Below are 20508 nucleotides of genomic sequence, written 5' to 3'. Positions count from 1 at the left end.
CCTGTATTACTTATTTTTGTATATATCTTAACTAAAGTTAAGGTTATGAGTTAATGGTAACTAAGAAACTTAGTAAAAGGGCTGGCGCCTGTTCTTTATATATATATAAACTCCTATAGGAGGCCAAGTGGCTGAGATGTGCAGAGATCAACCTCTATGTTGCAAGTTCGAATCCCTTGTTGGGCAGTTTGTTGCCATGTACTGACATTTGATCGGTGATTTTCCTCCACCATCAAATCTGACACGTCTTTACATGAGCCTGTCTGTGAAAAGGACGTAAAACTAAACAAACCAAAAGATAAAGAAAGACAAACACAAGAATCTTAGCTGTTTATTTTATTTGAGTAGGACTTAAAAAGTCTCATGTCCGTGGGAGGTCATAAAGAGTGATATGCATCATGTAACAGACGGGATATTTCTTGTAGATAATATGGGACAAATGACAAGGTTTCACGTTAACGTCTTCCATAATATATTGCAAGTACGCCGACAACCTCCATGTTGGGAGTGGAGTGCCATTTATATTCTACCATTGGTATAGAAATACATATAAAATCCAGCACAATGAAAAAGTTTTTTAATATACACATGAATAATTTTTTGGACGGAATATGTAAATTTGCAAATGCTCAGCTGTTTTCTACAAATGGCAGTCAAAATACCTGCTGGTATTGAAGTATTAGTTTACTTTAGTTATAACCAAAATTCAATTTTATTTTCAACAAACTGAATGGTATACTTTAAACAATTTCTACTTCACATCTTTTACCTAAATCAACATCTCTTTGAATCAGTATTTTCAAATAAAAATAAATCAAAGACTTAAAATTAAATACTGTATTTCACTTGGTACCTTAATTAGCTTCTGAACAAACCATTCAACAATCGACAGTAAATTTTACCCTTTATAGAGCTAAAATGAAACTTCAACTAGTAGTTTCTGAAATGTCTTTTGATGCAGGACTTACCGATTAAAACAATTGTAATAAGCTTAAAAAGTGCACAGACTATCTACTTTTTATGCAGTTCACCTGGTATATAACAAAAAAAATTTAACATATTTGAACATCTATCAACATGCTACTTACTAGCATCTACATATATACCCACATACAAATGCAATTCTCATATAACTTGCCCCATTACGATTTCATTTGTGATTTAAATGAAATATTAGATATTTCTAGATATCTTAAAGCTCCATTGTCTGTATTAAAATTATCTTGTTTCGTTTCTTTACATATAGAAAAGATGGCAAGATGTTACCTACAAATTGTCAGTCCTAAATTGCGTATGTATTTAAGATTTACACTCTGTCACATACAGGATGTTGTTTATGAAAAGGAAAAATCACAACAATTTCAACTGCTTCCCCAACTGTATCATTCTGTATTTGCATATTACAGAGTTATCTGCCCTTGCAGGTAGATATTGATTGCAATGTCATGCGTTTGTGATGTAACATCATAAATCTTAGTGAAAACTATGCAAGTTTCACTAACAATAATACAACATATCTACCCCAAAGAAGGTAACTCTGCAATTTGCATAAATACCCATTATACTATATGATCATTATCATAAAAATACCCCCCTCCCTCCCAACATATATCTACTAAATACGGTACACACTCACTCATTCAGTTGTCCGTTCCAATATTGACAACACTTCTAAAACACCACAAAATATGACTCCACATTCCACATAAAGTTGACAATTGTACACAGGTGGAACGGACAATTTAAATTGATAAAGTCTTAAAATTAGGAAATAAATGACTACATTAAAAAGCAATATGCTACTGTTTGGAAAAACACTTTCCCCGGTACACAAGTATAGAGCATATATCAATCCAGTCTCTCAGCTGTCAACTGGTTGGATCGAAAGACTGGACCAAAATGCATTTTTGGTTACAGCACTCTAGTTTTAATTTGCTTTGGAACAATTTCAAATTGAAGGACTAGGTCTTAAATAAAATGGGTACTGTGAAGTTCCTGTTCACATAAAAATTGATGAAAAAAATATAGATATGAAGAAATCGTGTGTTTAGAAGAAACAACAATCAGATACACAAGTAATTATCGGTAATATCAAAATTGCGCAAAAAAAAACTAAGACATGCACAATTTCTTAATGAGAATACTAATAGTAAGAACTTTTTTTCAGCATATTTGAACAGATACATGTTAGCGTATTGTGATAAGGTGTTTTTATTTTTAGAGATACCGTTAAGGTTTTGGGAGTCTTACATTGCAAGAACAGTGATTCAATTTTGCGAAAAAGCATAACATCATATTGAAGGAAATGGATAAAAACCGAGGGAAACATTCTAGAGAAACATTTTTGAAAGGAGACACTTTGTATAAGAATGGATATAAAATGTACACAGTTACCTTAGACTGTAAAATCATTAAAAAAATACCATATGTACAATATACGATACAAGCCTTGGTTTTATCAACATTCACATCAAGATCAAGGTTTTGAAGGAATGGCAGTCATGAGCTCCAGATTCTATGGTCAAGTTTTAACTACTTCATTTAAAGCATCTAAATTTTAATAGAATCTAACTACCGGTAAAAAAATTTTCTTTTTCAAATAAATGTCGGGATGTATGGCAATTCGGTTCAGAAATAATGAACTCATTAACGGAATAGATTTCCCCCTAAAATTTTCAAAACTTTTATCAACATCGATAATCGGGATGAAAGTCGTCATGTTCCATTTATATCACAGAGTTGTTTCAATATATATACAATTGATTATTTACAGGGTGAACGAAACATTATCACAGACAAAAATAGTTGTGATCTAATCAAGATCATCTGGGAACAGTACAACAACTTGAATGAAATTATCGGTGAAGAAATAGAATGTGCAATGATGACGACAATTCATGACCATGATTAAAAAATATTCAGCTGTTTAACGGAGTTTGTGTTACATAACCTGAACTTGATCTAGCACCGACTAAAGGTTAGTACGTGTACATTATATATACTGATATCTATTTGTACATAACGCCTTTCAGAAATATATCAAAATGGGTGAAATTGAACAGAATTACTGAATTTTCCATCACAATGATTTCCATATTTCCCATATACATTATGGGAAAAAATTGTTGACATAATTACAAATCTAATTAACGTCCCAATCAGTCTAATTTAGAGGACCTTTATAAATTCATTAAATTTAAACTAGATCAACTTTGTATGTTAAACACACCTGAGTTTAACTAAAACCTAGATTATAACCGAGGAATAGCATCCAAAATGGGCCTCGTTTTAACATCTAATGGTGTAATTGTCAACTATAGCCGAGCTATAGGTATAAAGTACTTAAACCAAGAGAAAGGGGTCTGTGCTTGTATAAGTTAAATTTTCTTCTTTACCTAAAGTGTGTGTTAAATGCATCATAAGATGGTTAAATCATCGACAGACAAATAGAAACTCGCATCAAAATAACAGAGCATTATTTCATAAATAGACTTTAACAAATACCTTCTGAATAAATTAACATTGTACCATCTCCGTGGTCAGAACTGTGAGACTTTAAAATCACATCCTTCATTTTTTCCCCTTTACTTGTTCCTTTCAATCTCCCGTAAACAGTGATGGAGACTCATTGAACATTTCAATTATAACATATTCGACATTAACAAAACAACAACAGATGTTCCTTTAACATCTTAACCATATAACATCATCAAAGACACTGATCATTCCTCATCCTATGTCGTCTATAAAATGAACACGTCATTATGATAAATTTCAACCTTGAAATTATGTGTATTTTTTTACTTCCATTACAAAATGAGTACATACTTCTGATTCAGAAGGAAATGCTTTGTTTTCCCCTCCATTCATTGTTTTAGCCAAATGCTATAATTAAATGTTACATCCATAGTAGAAGGAAATTACTCTGCACTCGTGTCACAAATATCCACTGAAGATGACGAATCACTAGCACTGGCCGACAATATATGTCTGTACAAAGTCCCTCTGACACAATTTCTGCACTACATAGTCCAAACTTGGCACTTAGTTGTCATTGAATGATACTAAATTCCATCACTTTAAATACCTGAAAAGGAAAAATAGTTATGTATCATGGACAACCTATAAACTTATTAGATAGAGTTTAAACTTCATACTCGAGAGTCTAACATCAGCTAATCCTAACTTGCATATTACAGGGTTATCTGCACTTGAGGGTAGGTATTTATTGTGACGTCATGTGTTTGGGAGCATAACATCATTCGTTTCGGAGGAAACAATGTGAATTGCGCTCACAAAATAATGATGTAACAATCGATACCTACCCGCAAGGGAGCTAACTCTGTAATATGCAAAGATGGAATATACATTTGATATATGAGAATTATGAAGATTTACTGTCAGAGTAATAATTGGAAATGGATGTAGAAGCTGCATGGTGTAGTTTAGGTGACAAAGAAGGTGGAAAGAGATACTGATGGAATCTTACATGGTTATATCAAGTAAACAGAAATACACCAACACTCTTGTCCATGGGGGACATGAAAATATTACACGAAGGTTGAGATGTCCCTGTCACAGTCACATGACGGACTCATATTTCATTATTTTTCTCACATATCTAGTACAAAAACAAAGAAATTTCAGTTGCTTTTCAGGTTTTTTCCAGTCTCACATCCCCCTGTCACCCTGTGTTAGATATCAATAGAGTTATCTCTTCCCTAGCAACCACGAGATATCCTCGTGAAGTATGGAAGAAATTGTGATGGTATCAAAATACTTGTGTTCAATTGTTAAGGTTGTTGTGTAATACTTGTGGTCAATATTCTGTCTCAATTTTAGCAAAATGTTATCGCGATTAAACTATTAAAAAGGTTTTAAACAACAAGAAATGCATATGTAACGCCATAAAAAAATATATCTGTTTAGGGTTACGTTGGCAAAAAAAAATAGAGTCGGTCGGGAGGATTTTTTTTATAATTTTTTTTTTCTAAAAAGAATGCCGGAACCAGAGTCTGAGATTGAACCCGACTTTTAAATTTTTTTTTCATAGAGAAGTGGCGAAAAAAAATAAGGGTCGGGGGTAAAAAATTAGGGTCGGTCGGGTAACCCTAAACAGACTTTTTTTTTTTTTTTGGCCTAAGTTCTCTACCTGACATTCTGTATGGATTTGATACTTACTTGGCAGCCCAATCTGTCCGCGTGTTGGTTGCCCCCACTGGTTGCCGAAAGCCTGCAGAGTTCTTATTCAGTGACATGGGGCCTGCTGGCTGTGCTCTCTTCCAGTTCATCGCAGGGTAAGCTATGTGATGAAAGAAGGAAAAATTAATACACAAATCATAAAAGAGAGGAATACAACAAGATACAGCTGACCATAATCAGTTTCATAATTGCAGTTGTTAAATATTATTATTCACAGTCACTTTTTGAAAAGTCAAGACTTCTGAAGTTCAATTACTTGTTCAAAAAGGTATAATTATTACACCAAGATAAAATCAATCAATCGTTACTTTCCCAACATTGTGAAAGTTGGTTGTCATATTTATTGCATTTAATTTGTTACAGTTTTTCCTCAGAGGAAAAATAATCTGTTCAGGCAAAAAAAAAAAAAAATGTTCTCGCAATGTGAAAATAATTCTCGCAATGTGAAAATAATTCACATCATATAATGATTGTGAAAGCATCAGCTGTTACAGATTCATGTCTGTGCTTTTATCCTGCTAACGAACAACTGCACAGCCAATATTTTTTCACGTTAAGAAATATTGCCGGTGTATCCTTACCATTGCTTTTAGGTTGTGATAAAAATGATGGTACATATGAGTTATCTTGATTCCGTGAGGAATAATCTTGATTTGTCCTCGTATTGTAGCTTGGAGCACCTGGAATCACACACAAAGCTAACTAAACAAAGACATTCAGTTTATCAAACTTTCTGAATTTTTAATAGTGCTGCAACGATAAACCGTGGGACGATATATCACGGTATAAACTACACGGTTCAGTTTGCGGTATTTTTATTCTTATATCACGGTACCTCCCACCAATTTCCAGATCAGGTGAATCTGGAATTTTTCAGCGGTTATGAGTATCTTCCTACAAACATGGCCGCGCTTTAAATACCAGGAGACACTATAGAACTAAAAGAACCTCCTGAATATTTAAAATCACACATATGGAAGCATTTTGGATTCCGTATTATTGAAAAAGAAGGGGCAAAATCGATAGTGAAAGAGCAAAAAAAAATGAAAAATTACTTTTTGCCTGTCAGATTAATTATTTAGTAAATATTGTGATACTTATCGTATCGTGTGACAAGTATTATGATACGTATCGTATCGTGGGGGAAGCGTATCATTGCAGCATTAATTTTTAAAACAACTCAAGGAAGTATACACACAGCATTATAATTAACTTTCATGATAGATTTTTTTTGATACATTTTATTTTTTGTCGTATTTGTATTTTGTCATCAAGTGATGTTTGTATTCTATATTATTTATAACATTAAGAAAAGGACTGAATAAGTTGATATAACTTGTGTCCAATCCTTTTGTTATTAAACAATAAAATAGGTTTCAATTCAAGACTTTCATGGTTCTTGTGATTGCGTTGAATTACAAATATTTGGTTTATACATTATTGGAATCCCTTTCTCTGTCTCATTAAAGCATTGAAGTCACTATCTTTTAATTTCATCGGGGTATGAAAGAAATTTTGTTTGCAAACTGTGTGAATCTGCGTGACTTCAATGCTTATAATTAATTTTCCATGCTACAATATAAAATGAAATACTTTTACATGTACAATTCAATTGATTTTCCAAGGCATTATTTTTGCCAAATCAATACGCAACGTTAATGTTTCTATTGTGATGTCAGGTTAACGTCAGATTTCCGCCAATCAGAAAGCCAGAAACAAAGAAAAATTAATTATAACGACTGAAGTCTACCACCAAAATTACTCCCAATACTTTTGAATGCTCCAAACCATAAATTAAAGAAATTGTCCATGAACATTTCTATATTACAGTATATACAGTCAATGTAACAATGTTCACAATATTAACCGGGACTAGAAGTTAAGGAGCTACAACTTCTTGGTTCTGATACCCATATACATTGTAAACCAACTTTCTTAAGCGGCTAATAAATTTCGCACGATATCTATTTCAAAACAAGTCCGCAAAGATTACTATTTGCAGATTTAATAGTTGAATGATCATGATCATTCCTATTAATATAAATAATGTAGATATTAATTCGCGGAATAAAACTTTCGCGAATTTTCTTGGATTTCAAAATTCACGAAAGTAAATCTGCACGAGTGAAAGTTTGTTTACCATACATGTTAATACATATAAAATGAAGCCTACCCAGCGGTGGGAGAGGGTTCCTGCCCATGTTTGTACCACCACCTGTGTTTTTATTCATGCCAGTGTTCCAGGGACTGCCCGTCTCCTTCTTGGCACTGTTGCGAGGGTTGATACCTGTAACAAAGACATAAACTTTAATGTTTAGTAGTTAAAGACCTTGCGAGGGTTGATACCTGTAATCAAGGCATAAATTTTAATGTAGTAGTCTATCCGTGCTTTCCATTTGTGGATTCTCACCAGTTGTACTTAAGTGATACGGCACCACCAAATAGAACTTGTTTGGATTTTTCCATGATGGCGGCACCCATATGAAAGATACGCTTCAAACATAAAAGCCAAGTATTTTTTATGTTAAAAATAAAACGTACATAAAAAATAATACCTAAATAGTTTCGGCATACATAGAAATAAAAAATCCCTGTAATTTTATCGGATATAAATACGCTTTGTCTTGTTTTCAACAAAGAAAACAATCCAATCACAAATGAAAAATCTTGGGTCCGCCATCTCGAATCCAAGTGGTACCCTTCTGAAAACGAACCACTTGTACCGGTACAGTTATGCTGGTACGGCGCGTTCCATTTGAGATACAGATTTGTATCGATACAACTGGTAGGAATCTGCAAATGGAACGCACAGAAGGACAACACTGTAAAACATGTGTTTAACTAACACGTTTACGAATTCATGGTTATAGTATAGTGATTTATAATTCCCCATCAATGTTCCCTCAAAGATGTCTTTAATAAATGTATGATACTTTGCTTATAACGAAGTGATTTTGTTGGTCCCCAAATGTTAGTTTTAACCATGTTTTAGTGTATTGTCAACCTTATCAATATCATTACACAATGTTTCATTACAGCTGGGGCTCTAAAGTGGACATAATAAATTATCTCAGATCTAGATAAAAAAATTTAGATACAATTTATTAAGATAAAGACAACTTAACGCAAATGCAACTTTAGCAACCAAGAACGTAAATAATACTCTGTGTAGAGGGTTTAAATGCGAGAAATGTAGAGAAAATATGGTTACTGTTACAAGTACTTCTAAATGCTCATTTCAAAAACCAATATGAAAGAAATCTCCAGAATGAGCTACAGAAATGTACATATAAAATTCAGAAATATAAGTAAATGCTCCTTCCTTTACATGTATATGAAATCATTCCAGGATGAAACACGATGGGATGGGATGTTGTGGGCATTTCATTAGCATAACAATAAGAAAACTATTCCGTGTAAATGTATTGGAGGACTTACCTGGTAAGTAGCGAGCCTTCCCTAGATAGTGCTGCTTGGCCGAGGAGGCAGCTGAGGATCGCCCAGACGGAACTCGTGGGATTTTCTGACTTGGTTTCTTATTAAGGATGCTTCTGAACACACCACAACAGTTATACATGTTTAAGTAACAAATTAAAATTAGGTTCTCAGATATTGCGGCTAATATACTTAGAGATAATAGGGTAAGAAAAACATCCTAACTGAAACATATATCATTAACAAACAGTCTATCAACAATACATACTTTCAGCAAAATTATTATGCATATAATATCAGTGCAAATATTTCATATAATCACGTAAAAAGCCCGTCAAGTCATATGGCCATGTCAGAAATATTGCAAGAAACATGTGTAATAACATTATTGTGACGTCACAAGTACGTGTTTTAATGTCATAATCTATATATGACGTCCATGACTGTCTCAATAGATGGAAACATCATATCGAAGATTTCTATTGTTTTATATATTTTTTGCTTCTATTCTATTATTAAAAGTTATATGTGATAAATAGAATCTTACACTTGTGACTATGTGACATGCTCGTGGCATATCGAATTATTGAACTCGTTTGATAAATTTCATATCACATAATCACTCATGTAAGATCCTCTATTATAATGGAAAGTTAAAGCCTATATTTGCATGCATTCAAAAGCATCTGTCTATTTTATAAACACACCACCATGACCAGTAATGCGATATTTCTATAATGAAATCCAGTATCTTCCTGTTTTATCATCATATGGTACTCACCCTAAGAAATCATCATCATCGTCATCAAAGTCCTTGGTGAACTTTTTGTTTTCGTTTTTTGGTTTGATGGATGGTATAATACCCTTGTAAGTGTTTTTAGGTTTACTAGGCACAGAGAAACTCATGTCTAAATCATCGCCCCAGTCGTCAAAGTCAGACGTACCCACACCCCAACGTTTTCTTCCTCCACTTTTCTGGGGTGCTTTCTTAACTGCCACTGCAATCGGGTCCTAAAAGGAAAAGATCCTTCTTTATAATAACATTGACAGATAAAGCAAAACTTTGAAATTATAATAACCAAAAACTAAAACTGTCGCCACACTGGATGACTAATACCCCCTGCCGCACAAATTTAGTAACAACTTCATTAATAGCCGACATTGCAGAACCCTGTATAGTTTACTCCACTCCCCCTTTATGTCAGGGTTCTGTGTACTAAATTTTATCAATATCTATCAAGTTTTAGGAGGAGTTTGCTGGACAAAGTTGTGTCAACAGACAGACGGATGGACAACCCAATTCCAGTATACCCCCCCAACCCCTAACTTTGTTGCGGGGTTATAATGAAACCACAGGGAAATCCCTGGATTCTGTTTGTTTGTTTGTAACATAAGTAAATCATCATTCAATCTAAGAGTGGTTTCAATCAATAAGGAAAGAAGCATTCATTGCAGAATCGTATTAACAACATATCTTACACTGTCAAACTTGTCCTTGCCGTATGACGGGAGGGGATCGTTGATTTTATTGCCATAATCAACCTTTTCCTGGAAAGGTTTGGGCGGAGAGTATCGACTTTCCTCTTTCTTGGCTGGCGATACCCTCACTGGGGAGGCAGCAATAGGTGCTGGTGATGTGACCGTCTTAGGCTCATTCCATTGGGTCTCGGGTTTGATACCTTTGTTCGGGCCTACTTGGAAATACTGGTACCGTAAACACTACAAGAAAAAAGTTTTAATAATGTAATGTCTTCTTCCATTTTAATTTTTAGTGTATTTGTTTGTGGGGGACACCAAGTGAAATTGTCTCCCTCAAAGTTTGGAGTAGCTTTTCATTACACACCGAATAGCCCTAAAACTAGTGAGCCCAGTTCATGAACAGATCAAATTGGAAATAAGTCCCCAGTTGAAGTAACTCAAGGGGCACTTAATAGAAACAAATTTGGACTTGCCTTTCATAAAATTATTCTGAAAAGTAAGCCACAAATCAAATTGCAAAAGAAATCAATAAGCAAACCAACAAAGTTTTCATATTTTCAGTCTGCATTTAATACAAGGTAAATGAAATTGAAGCCCAAAAAAAAGGGGACAGGGCGCTTATGTGGTCAAATACGGTACCTTAATTTTAAAAAATACTTTAATTCAAAATTCTCCATAGAAAAGCATTACGGATTTTAAGGAAGGCTCCTTAACTTACTGGTAAAATTTTTCCTTGACTTCTGTAATGCTTTCTTATGGGGAATTTTATATTAAGGAATTCCTTGAAGTTATAAGGGCTGTTGGTGAAACTGGGCCCTGATATCTTGTAATTATAGTACAGCTTGTCCAAACCGGACATTGTATAATCCAGATTACCTGTTAATTCCGGCATAATTGACGTTTTGCTTCATGATTTAGAGTAATTAAAACTTGTATAATCCGGAAACATGCTGGTCCAAGAGAAGGTTGAGAAGACAAGTTACACTGTATTTCAAAACACAATTTCTGTGACTTAAAGGCCCATTACCTTTCCGGAGCAAAATATATAGGTTTCTTAAAAAACATTAATAACATCAGAAAATGCATACCGATGACCTAAAATAAGGTTACGACACCAAACATATGCAAGATTTCCTGCATAACATATGAAAACAGTGGAGAGTCAATTCGCTGTTTTGCCGTCTGGCGCAGTGATAATCAACTACCGCGCGGTATTTAGGACGACGGTGGGAAACATAATACGACCCGCGTTATGAAAACAAATATGTTATTTATTTTAATCAAATCGTTCAGAAGGTGATGATAAATGTAGTATTAACGGTAAGTTAATAATTCTTAAGACTCTACAAAATTATCGATCTTGTTTTACATTCCCATTTTAAAAATTAAAAGCCGTTTCGGAAAGGTAGTGGGCCTTTAAATCATATGACCACCATACCTGCATGGATGTCGGCCTCTTCTTGGGATCCCAAAACATACTCTCCCTCAACAAGGTGATGGCTTCGTTACTGGCATTAGGTATGATCGTCTTCAGGTTTGTTGGTACACACTGCGGCCATCTGAAGTTCATTGCTGCAGCCAACTTAGATCCTTCAGACCAATCATCCTGCAGAAAATCATATTAACGGTTTTATAAAATTGTCAGAGTACATGATCAATGATTATCTCCCCTTTTTAATTTGATATATATATATATATCAGATATAATGTAAACCAATGATCTTTTGTGGCGGCTAAATTCCACGGTTTCCATTTCAAAAGAAGATCCCGAAGATAAACTTTTGTGGATTTAAAAACTAAATGGAAATTCCAATTAATACAAATGTAAATGTTAGTTCGTGGAGACAAATTTGAGCAAATTTACTTGTATCACAAAATTCATGCAAGTAAATCGTAAAGTTTGTTTACAATAGGTGACTATCCTGAAGGAAAATAAAGGTGATCTCTTTACAAATATTTCAAATGCAAATCTAAACTACAAAATTGATATCTGAATTTTATAAACTATTCTTTTTTATTTAAAAAATTTGATAAATTAACAAAATATACTGACCTTCTTTGGTGTTCCTAAAACTGAGCAGATTTTGAATATTTGGTCGATTTCTGAGCTGCCTGGGTACAATGGCCGAAGGGTGTACAGTTCTGCCATGATACAACCCACCGCCCATATATCTATGGGTGAGTTGTAGTTGGTCGACCTCAGTAGTACTTCTGGTGCACGATACCTGTTGAAACAAATTTCAGTTAAATAATACGGGTTATTCCGCATTTACGCATTATAGAGTTATCTGCCCTTGAAGGTATTGATTATGACATCACAATGGCGCAACAATGGATAGCTGAGTGTAATGTCATACTTTTCATAGACGATGACATGAGTTTAGCTCACAATATAGTGACGCAACAATGGATAGCTACTAGCAAGGGAGGTAACTCTGTACAAACTATAGATTTTGTAAATGTTTAAAAAAAATAATATTCTCAACTATTTTAATGTCAAAATGTGATATAAATTATCACTTTTACTTTTAATCAAAAGATTTTTAATTATCTAAAGTTTTTTGGTACTAAAAATCCTGATGGAAATCTGAATTTTGAACTTGGTTCAAATTAAGAAACTTAATTAATCCTTTGAATGAATGTAGCCAGACGGAACTTACCATCTAGTTGACACGTAATCTGTGTACGGGGGGCGTGACCGGATTTCCCTTGCCAGACCAAAGTCTGCAATTTTTACTAAATCAGCACCCGAACACAACAAATTTTCTGGCTTCAAATCTCTGTGAAAGAACCCTGCAAAAAGCAAAGCAAACAACCTTCAATTTTAATAACAGCAAAGATCAAGGCAGAGGCATTTCTATTTAAAATGGAAGGATTTGATATTTCGAAGTGAGAGGAAGACTGCTCTCAAGAGCCCTGTATACTATGGATGAAAAGTTACTTCTCTTTATTATATTTCAAATTACTAGTAAATGTTAATTAAATGAAATTCTATTCTATGTATCTTACAAAACTTATAAAGGACTGTTTTATTTTCTGTAAATCTTGCTTTGTGTCAAGAAAAATCAACCCTTTAAAACAATTACCTTCTACACAAATCTGTATGAAGTTAATTTTGCCATTCAACTTGGATAAATAAGACTATTGGATTATTAGCTAAGAAATAGTTTTCAAACTTTATAATTACGCAGGGGTGTACAAATTTATTAGAAGACACCAAAATCTCACTAGCCCGGCCTGTTTTTTTTTAATTATTTGCATCTACTTTTGTTATTTAAATTCAAATAAACATTAAGAAAATCTTAAATCTGTGATATTTCTAGAACACAATTTTTAGATTTTTTTTTAATCCTGAAACCGGATTCTGGATTCCCGACCTTTGACCCGGATATTAGAATAACCATAACAAATATGGCTGCCTGCTGCAGGCATGGATGTGCTGCCGACTTTTTGAGGAATAGATTTGAGTTCTTTAACATTGTTTTTGTAATTATTAAAATTTACTGATCTGATAGCTGAGATGACTTATTTGATGGTTTGTATATGGTTTTTCTAGAACTTGTGTTGCAAATTACGTAACTTTGACATGAAATGCTATGCATCACTATTCACTGTGGTGATCGGGAGGTCTACTGTACCTGTCTACAGTCATAAATAAATTAGACAACATGACTCCAGATTAAGATTTAAAGTTAGATACGAATATTACATAGAATTGCAATGTTTTAAAGTGTTATTATGACTTAATATTGATATTTTTTGTTTTGAAATATCTTTGAAAAAAGTCAATAGCCCCGGGCTAGTATGGCTAAAATTTCCACTAGCCCAAGCTGAAAATTTGGTAGCCCAGGCGTCGGGCTAGTGGATTTTTACACCCCTATTACGCTGACTGAAGACACTAGATTACAGTCTTATTAACATACCATGTTTATGCATAAAGGCTAATCCCTGCAATACTTGGTAGGTTATATTTCTTATTGTTGATTCTGGTAACACTCGATCCCTGAAGAAAAAAATTTGTTTGTTCCATTGGTACATCATCCAGGTATATATGTACAAAGAAGTTCAAATGATACGCAATTTTCATTTACCCTTTTGTGCATAGCCATATTAGGTAAAAAAAATATTAGATAAAAAAGTTGACTTTTCTGAACATGACAATTTTCATTTATTTTTTATTTTTAATCAATACTACTAAAATCTCCAATAATCAGAGGGAAGGGAAGTTTTAAATCAATTGCTAAAAGGAACTTATATCTGTTATTAAGCTTTGCACTTCATTGGGTAAAATATGGATAGCAGTTTTAAGATAGGGTTACTTGACAGTTTATATATATGTGACAGTGCGACTGTTATACAACAGTACATGTACTTACCTATCTTTCATCATCTGATACAGATTTTCCTTCATAAATTCAAACACAAAGAAGAGCTGGTCATTCTCTCGGATCACCTCCTTTAATTTGACTATGTTGGCATGATTCAACTTCCGCAGAGACTGAAATTCAAACAAATCACTTTTATTTTGTTGGATATCAAAACTGATTTGCAGTCAAACCTGTAACCACCCACGGGACAGAGGAAAAATAGTCTGTACATACAGGTTGAATTGTGCTGAAATGGTAAATACTGGATGCAAGAAAATTGATTTAATGAAGCAGGTGGTCTTATTAAGCAGGTGGTCTTTATACAGAGACAGTCAATATAGCCAGTTTTACTGTACAGTGTACTTTTTGTAGGTTGTAAACAGTGGCGTCACAAATGAATCGCAGCAACAGCAGACATATTTCCATAAGTCAATAAAGTTGAATCATACTATTTATTTACAAATGCTTTATTCTCCAGGTGAAATAATTTCAACACTAAACAAATAGGTGTGTACACATCCTCCCTGTACAAGTATGAATCATCTTACACACAGTTTGACACCTGAAGTATACAACTTTGAATTAAAATAAAAACAAGAGATATCTTGAAATTCAGACTCTAGTAAGTCTTATGTGAAGTATATACTTGCATTAGATAAGTTGTTGTTTTTTTCATTTGAATAATATTTAATATGAACACCCAGCAAGATAAGCATGGAAGGCAACGTTTACATTTCTATCAACTGAAATCAACACATAAATCATCAGAAGATATTTTGTTTGATTGGAAGGACAATCACATGCCAGGTTTAGGAGGTGAAGGAAAGTCGGAGTACCCAGAGGAAAAAAAAAACGATCTCCAACTAATAAGAGTCAACTCCCCATAAGAGGATTTATACAGTAGAACTTCACTGATTTTCAATATATTAACTATAACTCCATGGTTGCTATTTATTTTTTCAACATGATTTGTATGATATACATACATATATATATATTTCTTTTTGTAATCTGTCTTCTCTGGCCAATGTAATAAGTCAATGTCATAGAGGCTAAAGCAGCTATTTATCATTCTTACCTTAACTTCTCTGAGGCTTAGACATTCGTCCCAGGAATAATATTTCTTCTTCATTCTGGAATTAATGATTATGGAATCAGTTCAGAAATAACTAACAAAGAACAACAACCTAGAAATATTCCTTAAATTGATGGATTTCCTAAATTTAAATTTAAATTCTTCATAGAAAATTTCAAGAACATGAAGTTAATAACACAAATTCAATGAAGTTTAAGAATCTTTATTAAACTCTGTGGTTTTTTTTTTTTAATATACTTTCAGTTGAAAATATTCAATTAAAGAAAGTGAGGCCAGATGAAAAAAGAAACACAAATACCCAAATTGTATGAAATTTGTTGATTATTTTTCAGCGAAAAACTTTTGGGTGCTCTTATTAGAGGAGGCGCTCTTAATAGGGTAAATATGGTACTTGTTATTTTAATTAACGACATGCTTGAGTGGTCCTCAGTATTGAAAACACTTTTATTTCAAACAAAAAATTAACTATGAAATGGAGACCACTCGTATTTATCTGGATAACTGTATTTGATATATTTAATCCTGATATAACTGTCATCACCTATATCAGCTATACATATAGCTGTATACGTTATTTTTAGATATTTATTGATTATATATCAGCTCATACAAAATTTAACCTGACATTGTCCTCAGTACACTACCTCGGAGACTTTAACGGCTGATATCAATCAATACTTCCTGATCATGATAGCTCATAACAGGACATGCCTATATGGATCTACTTATTTTTACCGGTATAAACTTAATCACATGTATGTAGCATTATTTTTCAAACTTAAGCATGTGATAATGTAAGTAATGTATTCATCGTAATTAGCGCCCCTCCCCTCATCTGGAGAAGAGTTGAAATTGTATAAATGCCCTACTTTCCATAAATTTCAACAATGTTTTACAACATGTGATGCCTAAACATCAGCATTTTATCCCAAATAACATTAACTTGCGAGTCTTTTACACGTGAATCACAACATAAAAATGTGTCTCAAAGGATAAAGTCATAGATGCATGTTTATTATCATATCAGATTAATATACCTACATATGAAATTTGAGGCAGATCCCTTCAGTACTTTCTGAGAAATAGCGGTAACAAAAGTACAGAAAGAGTTAAAATATGGCTGAATTTTTCCGTCCACAACTTACATTTTGGTTTACGAATAAGGACCCCCTTTATTACAATAATTGAAGCACCCTGGGTGCTAATTATGGTTAATATGGTATGTAGCATTATTTTTTCAAACATAAACATATAAAAATATAATTAGCTCAAGACATATTTCAAACATTGTATCATATATAACAAATCTGAAAACAGAAATTGTGTGGAATGAGATTTAGGTTGTTATAGGCTGCATGGGTACATTTTACTGGTACTTTTAATCCATATGCACTATAGAAATGTAATTGATTTTGATGTGTGGCTTAAAGTAGTGTACATGGTAAGTTGGTAACCAATGACCATCCAAAACATACCAATAACTGGTTAATAATATTAATTATACATTCATAATTAAAGACCCACTACCTTTCCGGAGCAAAATAAAAAGGTTTCTTAATAACATCACTAACATCAAAAAAATTACACTGATGGCCTAAGATGACCAAACATATGCAAGATTTCCAGCATAATATATGATAACAGTGGAGAGTCATTTTGCTGTTTTGCTGTCTGACGCAATGGTAATCAACTACCGCGCTGTATTTAGGACGACGGCGGGAAACATAAGACGACCACGTTACGAAAATAACATATTATTTATTTCAATTAAATTGTTCAGGTGATGATAGGTGTAGTATTAATGTTAAGTTAATAACTTTTGTGACTCTATTAAATCATCGATCTCGTTTTAAATTTCCATTTTTAAATTAAAAGCTGTTTCGGAAAGGTAGTGGGCCTTTAAATATAGGACTTAAAATTAAATAATAAGTAATCAATGTATGTAATTTCAATTTAGTAGACATGTCACATCTTATCATTTACCGTAATTATATAGAAGTCCACGAATAAATCCCTTTACTTTAAAGAATTCCTTAATCTAAATTTTCCCATAGGAAAGCATTACAGAATTTAGGTAAGGGAAAAATCATAAGTTAGGAGGCTTCCTTATATTAAGGAATGTTCATGAACTCGGCCAGGTCTGACTTCAACAACAAAATGCAATGACCATGTAGTTAAAACTAGGTTTCATTCAGGATTTGATTTTTGTTTTTATTTTGCTATTTTGCATTCCATTGATGAATGTAAGATAATTAAACTTACTTTTTGATTGCCACATTTTCTCCAGTCTCTGTACTCTTGGCGAGCAGGACACTCCCATATGTCCCGTCTCCCAACTGCTTCATTATAGAGTAACGATTCATTTTGAATTATATTGGTACATTAAATCTTCCAGAACATATATTTTTTTCTTCACTATCTAAGTTTTTTTTATTAAAGCTATGGAGCGACCTTTTACCCCTGGGATTTCACGTAGAGGGGTAAATACTGGAGGGGACTTGGGGTATCCCCACTGCTGGTCATAGTGCTACATCTCATTGCACGATCTGAAAGAAGAAGTAGATTTTAACAGGATTACTATTTTTTCAAAATTGCAAATGTAATCTAATGATTTCACAGATAGTGATAAAATTGAAGGCTAATATAAAATCAATTCCACTACTTAATTTGTAAATAAAAGGGAAGAGTTATCTTTGTGAGCGAAGAATCAAGAACTGTCAGGTGAATGTGAAATTTACTTGTGACATTTAATGACATAACAGTGTATATGTAGCAGGATTTAAATAGTTAATCATAGACTTTTTCAATTTCAAAGTGTTTATTAAACTTTTTATGTTAGAATTGGAGTGACTAGATATGGAATCTTTTCTTCATTCAAATTGATACAATAATATAATCATTAAGTTTTACTCAGGGATTTATAAGTGAGAAGGATTTGTCACTGTCTCTTTGCACTACTAATTATAAACACCACACGAGATGCCTATGAACCGAGAATAAAAACCATTTTTCTCAACCAGTAGCTAGTGCTACTTGTCTTATCAAATCAACTAAAACACCAATGTACAGCTTAATTTTCAGTGCCTTCTGTCCTTAAAATAAGGATTAGATTTCGAAGAAATGTCGTAATTTTTTATGACGTGACGGCCCGCTTCAGACAGTAAGACGGTACCGTATAACCCTCGCACTCGCAAGCTATCATGCCAGCGGATATCAAAGGAAAATCAGTCGTCACGGTGAGTGCACAAACACTAAAGCTCTCGCAATATACTTGCCCAAAACCCAGTGTGACTTATCCTTCTCATATACGTCCTTGGTTTTACTTTAATGTTACATGTCAATCCAAAGCACCAAAAATAATATCATATATGAGGTTTAGAAAACCGAAGTTCCAAGTAATCAGAACAATAACAGCATGTTGTAAAAATAAACTTTGTAAGATTAGCTAAACCATAAAGTATAGTCGGTTCTGTAAAAGACTTATCTCTTGGCATTCGATATGTGTACAGTATAGTAATACAGTACAGACTTTGTCAGAAAGCCAGGAAATCTGGACAAAATCCATGGATCGATGGCGTTTTGACCCAACATCTCCCTAGCTAAACATTTATTCTTATTGTACATACTTACTCAATATCCTTTCAATACATGAAATGCATGTGTTTAATAAACTTTGCAATACAGCTGATATTTATCTGATAAACCACTAACAACGTGAAGTGAAACAGACTGGAAGTGGAAAAAATAGAAATCATAAAATGGTGCTTTTGATACCGGAAGCAATATGATCGACGATAAATAAGATGAAAGATGTAGCCGGTATAAATACATATGTAATCAGAAATATATGTCTGATATGCTATAAGATGTTAGTTGTTACAAAATAAACAAATAAACATGTGAATCGATGGAAGTAGAGACACATACCTCCGCCATGACAGTTGTTGCTATTTGCGAGGCTATGTTTATCACGTGACCAAGTTATAGCAACGAAGTACTTCCGGTAGATATGAGTTTGTAACAAAAGGGTTCGAATCCCATCAGACACCTTTTTTTCGATACGTATTTTTGTTTGCATATTTTTATTTTATTTTTATCCTTTAAATATGAACAAATCCTTTACAAATTATATGTCTTTTTTCTTCTGGAAAATAATTATCAGATTTGCGAAAAAAGTTGCCCAACCATGGCTTTACATGTATATTGCCTAGAATATTGCTTTAGTTTTATTTCACTAGTGTGAAATATTTTGTTTAGCAATAAATAAGGTAAATACTTCGTCGTTTGCAAATCACGTTTTAAATACAAAAAAAAAAGAAATCTTTTTGACTTACGTTAAATAGGAAATATATTGTAATAGCCATATTTGATTCGATAATGATAATCGGTCAAGATAAGACAGACTGTGCGATACAATGTATATTGTAATTTAGAATTTCCGAAATTTCTGACCGAATCCAAACCCTTTTTTTATACTTGTTGTCCATATCAAACTACTGAGAGAGAAAACAGATCAGAAATCCTTTAATTAATTTCTTATGTATTGGAAATAGTATTGTTCTTTTACATATTTTCTTTCAAAATCGAATTGAAGTTAAAATGCTATTGAAATGGTGCTTAAACATAAGTTGGTACGTATGCACATTGTATGTCATTGACAACTTAGTTTGATAAATTCTATAAAAATTCAGCATCCTTAAAACTCAACAACTTTTTCAAGTGGATAACAACACACAGTTCCCTATAAATCATAAAATTGAAGTTGAAGATCTGAAACCTAAAATTCGTCTGCAAAATTTCAGATGACTTTGTTGCTTTCGTAGTCCCATATTTCAGACCCATACAACAATATTGGAGTTATTAATACATATATCAAAAATTTACATCGGATGCTGTTTTATTTTTATCTTACCTTGCGATAGTTTGAAA

The 20508-nt window shown here is 33.2% G+C and overlaps 1 protein-coding gene across 1 annotated transcript; it reads right to left on the bottom strand.

The window, feature by feature from the left end:
• Nucleotides 1-321: 321 nt before the first annotated feature.
• Nucleotides 322-19573, bottom strand: LOC138324781 (serine/threonine-protein kinase ICK-like). The gene is made up of 15 exons (XM_069269924.1): nucleotides 19507-19573; nucleotides 17842-18125; nucleotides 15562-15616; nucleotides 14493-14614; nucleotides 14040-14119; nucleotides 12777-12909; nucleotides 12170-12341; nucleotides 11555-11722; nucleotides 10117-10356; nucleotides 9419-9648; nucleotides 8641-8753; nucleotides 7376-7489; nucleotides 5784-5882; nucleotides 5182-5302; nucleotides 322-4087 (listed from the first exon to the last, which is right to left on the bottom strand). The coding sequence occupies exons 2-15, from the start codon at nucleotides 17940-17942 to the stop codon at nucleotides 4075-4077; spliced, it is 1761 nt and encodes a 586-aa protein (XP_069126025.1). The 5' UTR covers nucleotides 17943-18125; nucleotides 19507-19573; the 3' UTR covers nucleotides 322-4074.
• Nucleotides 19574-20508: the final 935 nt, after the last annotated feature.

The sequence above is a fragment of the Argopecten irradians genome, chromosome 6, assembly GCF_041381155.1.
Source record: "Argopecten irradians isolate NY chromosome 6, Ai_NY, whole genome shotgun sequence".
NCBI lineage: Eukaryota > Metazoa > Mollusca > Bivalvia > Pectinida > Pectinidae > Argopecten > Argopecten irradians.
The sequence above is the reverse complement of the archived record's forward strand: the minus strand, read 5'-3'. Positions and strand labels throughout refer to the sequence as shown.